The following is a 12,520-nucleotide window of genomic DNA, read 5'->3' as shown; positions in this document are numbered from 1 at the left end:
AATAAGTCAGGCCAGTACTGCTGATTTTTTCAGCCAGGTGCTCCCAGAGATAATTTTTGGAGGCCATGTTGGATACGAATCCTTATAAAGAAATCAAAAGGCATGAGTACCACAAAAGAGAATAGTAAACTACAAATTACAAAATAAATAAATGAATTATGAACAGAGGACACCTGTAATTTGGTGTATGGGGGTGCTCACCATCCACTCACTTGATGTAGTGCTGCTTTGGGTGTCTGCCCTTTCCTCTCTTCCTTCCTTCCTCTTCTGTCTTTCTTACCTTCATTCTTTCTGCGTATGACTCCCTCTTCTGTCTTTCTTACCTTCATTCTTTCTGCCTATGACTCCCTCTTCTGTCTTTCTTTCCTTCATTCTTTCTGCCTATGACTCCCTCTTCTGTCTTTCTTTCCTTCATTCTCTCCTCCTCCTCCTCCTGCCTACTGTATAGGTGACTCTACACTGAGTGACAAGCCAAGTGGTTTCCTGTACACTAGGAAACCATTTACTACACTGAGTGGTAACCATATAACCAAATTATGGTGCCTGGTGTTTTAGTGGGTAAAGAAGGTGCTCCAATGGGATTAAGCCTGTGTAGGTTTATATCCAAGGGGTGGTTGGGGTTTATTGCTCACATAATCCCACTCAGGGATGAGTGAGGCTGGTCACTCTCATCTTAAATGTCAGGAACCAACTTGCCTAGCCCCGGGCTTCTATGGTTCTAAAGGGGCAGCATAGGACTGGATGATGGATAGATGGAATTTTTAAAATTTAATTTGTTTTTCCTTCCTCTGGTTATCTTTGTGTAAAAAAAAAAAGAGAGAGAGAGAGAGAGAGAGAGAGAGAGAGGTAGAGACAGAGGTGCTGAAATATTCCCTAAGCTGACAAAATATGACTGTATACTGTATGGTGTACTGACCTGCAACCTGTGGCAGTGACTCCACCTTTGGTATGGGCTCTCCTACTGGCCATCTATCCTTATCAGTTGTGAAGGACTGCTGACCTGTTGACACTGGCCTTTCTATCATGCTACCACCACTGGCCAGCTCAGATGGAACGTTGATGCCTAGTGCACTCTGTATGCTCAACACCGCCTGGGGAAAACAAACTGATTTACCACTTCATTGTGTGATGTACCGGGTATTTTATATTTTATTCTAACTACCATCAGACAGTCTTATTCAACTTAGGAGAGACTTTTCGAACAGGATGGGTTAAATGTAGCCCCCAATACGTTCTTCACAACCAAAAAATTCTCAAAAGTTACTCAAACACTGTAGATACCAAGAATACATCATGAAAATGTAGCATTGGCTTGAAGGGGTGTACAACACACCACATTTGGGGAGGCAGTGGTTAGTGTAAGGGATCTGATGTTTGTAATGATGTGAGTTTAATCCCAGGGTAGGGCAAGGAACAGTCTGGAGATTTGAATTTTATTAAGACAGACTTTACTGATTCCCCACAAGACTGATAGACATTCTATAAAAATGCCTCCACTAATACTGTCACACCAGTCTTGAATCAGTCTTAGTATGGATGGTGGGTTTTAATACCATAATGGTGACATGTGAAGGCATATACCACAAAAGTTTACTGGGACTTAGGGAACAGATTTTCGAATTAATCAGGCTGTCCAGATTGGATGTATAATAATAATAATAATAATGCAAAGTTTAATAATAATAATAATTTTAATAATTGACTTTCTCAGCTACGTTTATGTGAAGCTACAGATCGTAGTGAATGTTTTTGGCGTATCAGATAGAGCCAGGATTCCGGGGGTTTGAATGAAGAGTGAATGGAAGTGAGGCCCATTGGGCTGTCTGGACATTGCTACTCCTCACCCTACCCTAGGGTGGGAAAAGAGGTCTGGATGATGATGATGATAAATTTTAATAATTTTAATAATAGTAAAATAATGATAATACAGTAATAATAATAATAATAATAATAATAATAATAATAATAATATCAACATCATCATCAATATCATCATCATCATCATCATCATCATCATCATCATCATCATCATCATCATAATAATAATAATAAAAATAATAATACTATAAACTACATCATTTTGTGTGTGTGTGTGTGTGTGTGTGTGTATGTTTTACCTTATAGAGGAGTCCCTGTGTGAGTGCCAAGCGGTACTCCGGTGCAGAATCCTGAGGCAAGGCATCAGGCACAACCTCTGAGGCCAGTACTTCACAAGCCTTCACCACAAGGTCTGTTTCTGTCAAGCTGTGCCCTGTTAGGTAGTCCTCTGTCCCACTGGCATGAAGCTGATCACGTGGAAAAGAACAAATACCCGGTAAAACATTAACATGTAGTATTTGGGCAACTTATCATCATCACCATCATCATCATAATCTAGACCTCTTCACAAAAAAAGTTACAGAAGTAACAATGGAGAAATTACATAAATGGGAGAACTATTGAAGGCATATTCAGTGAAATTAGCCAAACAGTCATTTACACATTATTGAAGTCCCCAGAACCCTGGCTCCGCCTCACAAATCCAACCATCTGCACATATCTTTCTTATACAATATTTTTTTACAGATGCTTTTGACATTCATAAGCTACATAGTCACTCCAGTGACTATCAAGGTAAAATAGTGGTGCCTAAACATTGCCACATTCTCCACTGTACACTGTACATATTTCAGGCAACCAAATTGGTCCCCTGTAATTTCTGAGGTGCCATCAAACTTTCATTCATTACTTTAATGCATATTCATTTGCCATATCCATCTGCTCTCCTTATTCTACAATGTCTTCTCCAGCCTCAAACTCACTCATATATACAGTAAACCCTTTTCACCCCTTATCTACATCCATTCTTTCCCTTTGTTCATACCATCTCTGCACTCTCTTCTTGTCAACAAATCTCCATACATCACATCTTGTTTCATATCGTATCCATTACAGTAAACTCTCAATTATCCGGCATAATTCAGCCCAGCCCAATGCTGGATATTGCAAAAGGTCAGATACTGCATAGTACCCCCCATTGGCTCAATATTTGGCATAGAGCCGGATATTGCATTATTATCCATCTCAACTTTCTCACCAAAAGATTTTCCCATGAGTAAAAAATTTAAATTAAGCATAAAATACAATAAAGTAATGATATAATACAGTAATACAGAGCCAGTTGGCTTTTGTTTTGAAGGTGGTTGATACAGCTTGATGCCAGACGTTGCACAGCACTGCCAATTATATCATGTCGGTACTGGATATTGCATAATTTCACCGGATATTGCATTAATAGAGCCAAGCCAGAAGCGCCTGATATTGTCTAGGGCTAGATATTGTAACGAAGGATTATTGTGAGTTTATGGTACAGTAATCACTTGATTATCCTGATGCTCCGTATCCAACGTGCGCCATATATGAATGTTAGGCCTTGGCTTAGTTATTTCTGTATCTGGATTTATTTGTCTGTATCCGAACATAAAATTTCCGATATTGCCAGTTGGGCGGCCTACTGATTCAAAAAATCAGTTTGGCGGCCAGCCGACCTCTCTGGCCAAGCGTGGGTAATAGACCCTACCCCACATGCTGGGCAAATATGGCCACCTGCCTCCATACTGAATGGTCAAAGTCTCCTGGCCGCCTGGATCACTCGGATGCTACCAGCCACATGTGAGTAATACAGACTCTAACCCACAAGCTGAGCAAATATGGCCATCTGCCTTACCAAAAGATGATGGCCAAGGACCAGACAAAGGACATGGTACAGATAGCAACATGGAATGTAAGGGGTGCGAATGATGAGGTGAAAGAGAGAGAGATTGTCCAGGTGCTTGAGGGTGCAAAAGTGGATGTATGTGGACTAACTGAAACAAAATGGGGTAGTGAGAGTGTGAGAGGATGGGAGTATGGATGGGGTATATGTGCAGGAGTAGGTGAGAATGAGAGGGCAAAAGAAGGAGTGTGTATTGTTGTGAGTAAAAGATGGAAGAAGAACATAAGAGAGTATGGATCAGTTGGGTCAAGGATTGTGTGGGTAAGATTGAAAGTTGGAATACAAATGTGGGCGATTGTGTGCATGTATGCTCCAACGCAATATCATGCAAGCAGAGTAAGAGAAGTGTTCAGGACAAATGTGGAAGTGTGCATGGAAAAGTTTGGAAGGAATGAGGAGTGTTTTTGATCGGTGATCTGAATGGTAAAGTAGGGAATGTGAAGGTGAATGGAATAGTTGGTGAGTGGGGTGTGCCTGCTGAGACAGATGAGAATGGCAGTGCGTTAGTGGACATTTGTGCCAGGAGGGGGTTGGTGATAGCCAATACCCTCTTCAGGCACAAAATGATCCACAGGTATACATGACGAGTGATGAGAAGGGTGGTTGGTGAACTGAATGAAAGGAAGGCAATGATTGATTATGTGTGTGTGGATGAAAGGATGCGAAGATGTGTAATGGATGCAAGAGTTTATAGAGGTTGGGGGAGTGGACTTTCTAACCACTGCTTGGTGGTGGCCAGAATCAAGATCCAAGTAAGATGGAGAGAAATAGAAGAAGGGAAGGATGGGAAGAAGGAGTAGTTGCAAGGAGAGTGGAAAGGTTACAAGAGGTTGAGAAAAAGGCAGATTATAAGAGAGAAGTGGAGGAACGATTGGGGAAATATGAATTGGAGCAGATGGGGGACATGGAAGGTGTGTGTAGGATATTCACAGAAGAAATATGTGCAGCATGTGATGTGGTGTGTCGGGTGAAGAGAAGACTTTGGGGGGTGCAAGGAACAGCGTGGTGGAATGAAGAGATGAGACAGGCTGTGGCACAAAAGAAGAAAGCATACAATGAATGGATGAGAAATAGGGGGGTGGAAGAAGTTGAGAGGTGGAAGAGAGTTATATGTAGAAAGGAAGAGAGAGGTGCAAAGATTAGTAAGAGAGAGTAAGAAGAGAGTGGATGAGGAATTTGGAAGGAATTTGAGTGTAAAGTGGAGGGACTGTAAGAAAATGTTCTGGAAAGAGGTGATGAGAGTAAGACAGGATGGCAGTAAAGTTAGCAGGGGAGTGAAAGATAAAAATGGTAGAATACTAGTGGAGACGGGAGAAAAAGTGAGCAGATGGAGAGAACACTTTAAGGAATTGTTGAACATAGAGGATGGAAGTAATGCGGGTGGGGAATGGCTGGGAGAAGGAGGGAGGTGAGAAGACAGGAAGAAATCAGTAGGATAGAAATTGTGGAAGCAATGATGAAAGGCAAATTGGGGAAAGCCCCAGGAATTGATGGAGTGTGTGGTGAAATGCTGAAGCATGGGGGAGAGATAGTAGTAGAATGGATGTGGAAGATGTGCAGATTGGCCTGGGAGGAAGGTAGAGTCATGGAGGATTGGAAGTCAGGTATAATTATTCCCTTGTACAAAGGAAAAGGGGAAAAAGAAGTGTGTGGTAATCATAGGGGCATTTGTCTTCTTAGTGTAATAGGAAAAGTGTATGGTAGGATACTTATTGACAGAGTTAGGGAAAGAACAGAGGAGTTAGTTGAAGAACAGGGAGGCTTTGGGAAGGGAAGAGGTTGTGTAGATCAGATATTCATTCTTAGATCTTTAGTGGAAAAGTTTCTAGAGAAGGGAAAGAAGTTGTATGTGGCAATAATGGAATTGGAGAAAGCATATGACAGGGTGGATAGACAAGGATTGTGGAAAGTGTTAAGAATATATGGAGTAGATGGGAAGTTGTTGAATGCTGTGAAGAGTATGTATGATGGTGCTAAGGTTGCAATGCGTGTGGATGGTGAACTGAGTTAATTTTTCTCTTTGAAGGTTGGGTTGAAACAGGGATGTGTCATGTCTCCATGGTTGTTCAATCTGTACATGGATGGGGTAATAAAAGAGGTACAAGGTAGGGTAGTGGATGTTGGAGTGGCCCTGGTGAGAGAGGTTAGTGTTTGGAAACTCGCTGTGCTGTTGTTTGCAGATGATACTGTGTTGTTGAGTGAAGTTAAAGGGGAGCTGCAAGGATTGGTGGATGAATTTGGGAGAGTGTGTAAGAAACGGAATCTAAAGGAAATTGTAGGGAGGAGTAAAGTGATGGTCTTTGAGAGAGGTGAAGTCAGTGAATGTACAGTGAGGTTGGATGGTGAGGAATTGGAAAATGTGAGTGCATTTAAGTTCTTGGGTAGTGTGAAGAGTAAGGATGGAAGTTTGGAGGGTGAAGTGCTTGAAAGGGTAAAACAAGGAAAAAAGGTTGCTGGTTCCTTGAAAGCAGTGATAAGAAACATGGAAGTGAAAAAGTTACTACATGACAGTATTGTGATACCAACTCTAACGTATGAAAGTGAAGCGTGGACGTTGTTGGAAGGACACAAGTCAAGAGTGAGAGCAGTGGAAATGAGTTATTTAAGAGGAGCCTGTGGAGTCACATGGAGGGGCAGGCTGACAAATGAGGATATAAAGGACCGATGTGGTGTGGATGTGGATGTGATAGGAAGCGTTAGGAGGAACGCACTGTGGTGGTTTGGCCATGTGGAGAGGATGGAGGGTGAGAGGCTGATGAGGAGAGTGTATGTGGGTGAGGTGAAGGGGGGGAGAGGGACAGGGATGCCAAGGATGAGATGGAGGGATGGGGTGGAGAGGTATATGAGAGAAGGGGGTGTGAGTTGAGAGGAGGGCAGTGAAATGGCGGGGGACAGGGCAACATGGAGACGATTTGTTTATGGCCACCTTGTACGGGATTGAGGCGTCTGGCAACAGATAGATAGATAGCCTCCTCAATCTACAGTCAAAGTCCCCCAGCTGCCTGGATCACTCAGATGCTACTGGCCGCGTGTGGGTAATACAGACCCTAACCCACGAGCTGAGAAAATATGGCCATCTGACTCCTCACTGAATGGTCAGAGTCCCCTGGTCGCCCCTATCGCTTGGACTTTACCGGCCTCACGTGAGTAATTCAAACCTTAACCCACAGCTTAGCAGATATGGCCATCTGACTACTCACCAAACAGTCAAGGTCCCCCAGCCGCTTGGATCACTCGGACACTCCCGGGCACGTGCCGCCCTCCACCTCCCTACCGAATGGTCAAGTCGCCTGACCAGCTGGATTACTCAGACAGTCCCTGAGGCCACGATGTATGGGGATCCAGTGTTGGCAACATTTGCTCGGCTGAGCAGAATTAATCCTTGCACTCCTAGGTCAGTTTGGCATTTTTTACTCGTGTACTCATAACCAAGCATGGGTAGAGACATGGCAGAACTGCATTCACATGGCAGTACCGCACCTCAGTTACGACCTTTCGTTTGTGAGTGTGGATATGCTTGTGACCATGGCTGCTTCCATTGTGCATTGATGGTGGTTCCCTACCTTCTTCAGGCCTTGATTTTCCTCTGTGGCATTATCGTATGTGTGATGATAGCCCCACCACAACCCGAGAAGTGAAAGAGGAAGGTTTTGACTCTGGAGAAGAAGCGTGAGATATTGAGCAAGGTTGATGCTGGCTGGACCACTTCACACATTCTGCCGGAATATAATCTGGCCTGTTCAGCCTTGTTTGATATCAAGAAATCACAGGCCAGGCTGACTCAGTACGGACATGACTACGGCAGTGGCACTAGGAAGGGTGACAGGAAGGTGATGTCTCAGCCCCACCACACAGCCATCAACCAGTCAACTTTGGTTTGGTTCCGCCAACAATGGGGTGCCAGTGTGGTTGTACGTGGGACCGAGCTGAAGGCAGCAGCTGAGTGCATGTCTACACAATGTGCATGACTTCAAGGCATCTGAAGGTTGGCTTCTCCGGTTCAAACTTCGACAAGGACTTACTGGCCGTAAGACACATGACGAGGCTTTGATGTGACAACAGAGGATGTTGAGCCATTTCGCCAGAAATTGCAGTGCTTGCTTGAGAATGAGGGCTTTGCTCTCGGTCAGCTATAAAATGCTGATGAAACTAGCTGCCCACCAGCACCCTGGCAGAAGAGAGGGAATTGCCAAACAGTGTGTCTTAGTCTTGTTCTGCGCCAGTGCTAACACGATGCACTTTCCAAGTCCATTATTGTTAGATGTGCAAACAGCCATGTTGTCTCCCTGGGTTGATGGATAGCCTGCCTGTTGTGTGGTACCACTCTGTGAAGGCCTGGTTTACCTGTAAGATCTTCAGAGATTGGTTCTGTAGACACTTTGTCAAGAAGGTTATCTGTTATAAAACAGAGGAACTTGGTATCTTTCGCGACCAGGTGAAGGCTCTCCTGATCCTTGACAGTGCCCCTGCGCATCCATCAAAGATGGAATTGGTTGCTGATAACGATCATATCAGGTGCACGTTTCTGCCACCTAATATGACTGCTCTCATTGAACTAATGGACCAAGGTGTTATTGTGGCAGCCAAGAGACTGTACCGTGAGAGGTTTCTTGATGAGATGATGAACAACTAATCAACACACGTGGGGAGCAGACCTTGGAAAATCTTTGTCATTACAACATCAAGTCTGCAGTGTTCAACTGGGCGAGTACTTGGGAGGAAATCTCCATCAAAACCCTCGAAAGTGGTTGTCTCATCTCCTCAGGGATACAAAACCATGCATGACTTTGAGGGATTTGGCTTGGACGATTTCCACCTTCATCTGTAAATGGCTGACAAGGATGTGGATGTCGACAATGTGAGGGAGTGGGTGGGTGATGACAGCGGCGATCCAGGTTATCAGACATTGTCTGATGAGGAGATCGCTGCTGCTGTCTCTACAGGGCTGACAGAGGACAAGGACGAGGACTCTGACTCTGGGCACCCCGCCACTCCATCACTAACCCTCGTCTTGGGTGTGCTATGTGCTGGCATCAAGCAAGTGCTCGAATATGCCGAGCATCCGCACTGTGACACGGAGTTGGTGCCAGTGAAGCTGGCGATGGATCTGCGGGCAGTCAGGGATGTCGTCAACCTCCGTCAGAATCGTTGCGCTTATCTCCAGATCAATATCGACTCCTTCAGGCCCCCCCATCCCCTAATTTTGTGAGCCCATTCTCCCCACCACCACCACAACCGAGCACATTGACAGTTGTTCAGTTGCCGTTAGACGTGGGCTTGCGGCTTTCTTCAGAGTCTCCTGAGGTGAGTAGGCCTCCATCACCTTGCCGCACGTCCCCACTCCTTGCCCAGCTCCAGCGGATGGAAGTGTTTGACATTTTGTTAGACACCAACTGGGGGCTAGCTGGTTACAATACCTGTCTGCTTTCCACTGGGTGGTAAGGACTGTGGATTTTTTAAATTTTTATTGTCTATGAGGGGTAGACTGAGAAAGACATGGGGCGAGGTCATTAAGTGTGACCTCAGGGTTAAGGGACTGAACAGGGAGGTTGCAATGGATCGTGCAGCATGGAGAGCCGCCATTAGGTGACCAAGGCCAACAGATGCAAGCATGTTGGAGCCTTTAAAAACGAAAACGAATGCATAGTTTTCTTAGTGTCTAGCATTATTTTGGATATTCCCATATGTGTTTTGATGTCTAAATATAGTAGCTGAAAACCGAAGAACATCATCACAATTAGGAGGGGTACTGTACATACAGGTTGGGTACGGGTAGGGTACTAGCAGGTAGGCTGCTCTGTATCTGGATTTTGTCTGTATCCAGATGTACGGATGGCTCTATTACGTCGGATGATCGATGGATTACTGCACTGTATGTGCATCCCATTTCCGCTGTTCCTACTTATAAATTCTGTCACTTATGCCATACTAGTTTCACACCCACATTCACTCTAGGAGAGTCTTTTGAATTGAAGGATTAAATAAAACTTCTTTAACCTCAACAACTATGAGACAGCACCCTTTAGCTTAATGCAATAACCTGGTGGTCGTCTGATGAAAATGAATAATCTTTTATAAAGCTGAAGGGATCTCCTCCTGCAGTCCAATGATGTATTTTGCTTAAAGATTATTCATGGTGCTAGCTGATGTTTTTCTAAGCTTAAGAGAGATGTCTAGTAGTGATATAGTTAATGAAGGCTAACCCTTCCAGTATGAAAAGTTTCTCCTAAGCCATCTAGTTAACCTGTTAACTGCGCATGACTCTTCTCACAAACTGGACAGCAGAACACAGTCACATCCCACACCTCGCCATAAATAACACTCCCCTACCACACACACACACACACACGCTCAAAATCCTTGGTGTAACATACAATACATCAATGTCATTTAAACAACACATCACAAACATTAAAAATAAAATAACACCAAGACTCAATGCTTTGAGGTCACTTGTCCATACAACATTCAGACACAACAAAGAACCACCACCACAGTATACAAACAAAACATACATTCAGTGATGAATTATGCAAGCCCTGCCTGGGCTTCTAACCTGACCAAAACACACTACAACACTCTACAGACCATACAGAACAAGGCCCTAAAAATAATCACAGACTGCACAGCTACTACACCCACAGACCACCTACATCAAGAAACCAAAGTCCTCAAAGTCAAGGATCACCTAGACATGAGAGGCACCCAGTTTCTTGCTGCAGCCTCCACAAACCCACAACATCCACTACAGTACATGGCAGCACATCCACCCACACCAAGGAACATCAAAACAACACCCAGCACACGATACCGTACACAAATACTGTCATCTCTTCCCCCTCGCCCATCTCAGACCAGCTTCCAGAAGCATATCCACACTCAGATCACTCACTGCTCCATTCAGTCACTTAAAGACAACACACAGCTGCATGCACGGCCTCCTGACATCCACCCTTCTGAATCCTATCTTCCTCGTGAGGACAGGGTCCACCTGGCTAGGCTGAGATGTGGACACCATCCAGCCCTCTTGAGCTACCAGAAGAGGCTGGATGACTCCGTCGCTGATGCCTGTCCAGGATGCAACACAGCACCCCATACTATTAAGCACATTATGGAAGACTGCATTGCTCACAATCACCTACGCCAACAACACAACATACACTCTTTGAGAGCTCTGTGGGAAAGCCCGGTCTCGGCCATGGCCTTCCTAAGGGACTCGGGGCTGTTCGGCCAGACTGCCTAGGGAAAACCTACTACTACTGCGCGTGGTGCTTTTTTGGAGGTGTCCGTGGTGTGCAGACATAGGGGTAATAATGAAATTTCCCAAAGGCCAAATTTTGTCTTAGGAATTGAGAGAACACATGCCAAAGCATATAGTAATGAAATATTAGCTCAGTATTTGCCTTGGTATAGCCGTGGATGAACATCGAAGTGTCTGATTCCCTATTGGAATGTATGGTTTTCGTTTTCTTTTTCGGTTTTGGTTTTGGTTTCGGTTTTGAAGGCTCAAACATGCTTGCATGGGTCGGCCTTGGTCACCATGGCACTATATTCGAAACTCACCCGTGCAGCCAGGGCTGTATTGAGCAGTCACACTCGGAACAGCCCAGGTTGTATAGAGCAGTTAATGGGTTAAGTGAGTGCCAGTGCAGGAAGGCATCTCTCCTGCAAGAATAAACTGCAAGATGTGTTACTGGATAGAAGGGGTGAAGGTGTGAAAATGAAACTTACAAACTGTGGGTTGATGTCACTGTAGAGGATGATGGGATGTGATGTTGAAAATGCAACTTACAAACTGTGGGTTGATGTCAATGTAGAGGATGATGGGATGTGATGTTGAAAATGCAACTTACAAACTGTGGGTTGATGCCTCCGTAGAGGATGACGGGACGTGATGTGATGGTGTAGTTATTGCTGCTGTCCACCTCCAGCCTCACTACACTGTTGACGTATGCATGAGCATTCACTGCTCTAGGGGTGATCTTGTACGACCGCAGCTGCAACGAAGAAAGAGTGAAAGTGGTAACAGCCAACCTCATATTGCGCCCCGTGGAAGGATCTGAGTCTAAACCATCATAGTCCAGAACAGTTACTGTAAGGATAAGAGACTGTCCAATTCTCCTGATAGTATTTCATATTTTGTCAGGGGCACCTCTGGAATTGAAACTGTAGCACATAAGCCACAGCCTTTTCTGATCTGAGAGCTTTACCATCAGACCACCAGGCATCTTGAAAAAAGAAATACAGTAATTCTTCACTTGGCTGTAGATGTGTTCTTAAAAACTACCATGTTGGGTAAAAAATCATGAAGTGAGGGTTTGATTCCATCAAAAATTATTATCTTTTCAGATATTTGTCATAGTATTACAGGAGTAGTTGCAACCCAATCTGGACATAAACCCAGTGGACTGCAGGCTGAAGTGGCCCATATCCTGCAGTCCATCCTTCTTCTTTTGGGAGGTAGAGAGGGAAATGAGAGATATTTGTATGATTGGGCAGTGGAGACACCCAGTTATATCAGTGCCACCACATAAGTCATCCCTCTCCAGCATTTTTTCAGATATTAAGAAAATAACATTCAGGACTGCAAATACCAGTATACTGTACATCAAATGCATCTGATGATGTGACTGGATGTAACTGTCTTTATTGTAAGTTCAAGTTCATAACCAGTTAAAGGAAATAATAGACATACAGTGAATCTGTGTATAATGTGACAGTTAAGTTCTAACTTTGCGTTGTTTAATGGAAATAAGTAATGTGAAT

General features: G+C 44.2%; 1 protein-coding gene across 1 annotated transcript in view; it reads right to left on the bottom strand.

Annotated features, from left to right (window-relative positions):
• Window positions 1–12,520, bottom strand: part of LOC145414445 (uncharacterized) — a 103,545-nt gene that overhangs the window by 71,017 nt on the left and 20,008 nt on the right. The window contains exons 9-11 of the mRNA XM_080284001.1: window positions 11,608–11,751; window positions 2,118–2,285; window positions 917–1,091 (exon numbers count right to left, since the gene is read on the bottom strand). Coding sequence (XP_080140127.1) covers window positions 917–1,091; window positions 2,118–2,285; window positions 11,608–11,751 — 487 coding nt within the window. The remainder of the gene's footprint in view (window positions 1–916; window positions 1,092–2,117; window positions 2,286–11,607; window positions 11,752–12,520) is intronic.

This window comes from Coenobita brevimanus, chromosome 99, assembly GCF_032717465.1.
Source record: "Coenobita brevimanus isolate Jiangsu-jjx chromosome 99, ASM3271746v2, whole genome shotgun sequence".
Classification (NCBI taxonomy): Eukaryota; Metazoa; Arthropoda; class Malacostraca; order Decapoda; family Coenobitidae; genus Coenobita; species Coenobita brevimanus.
This window is presented reverse-complemented; position numbering and strand designations above follow the sequence as displayed.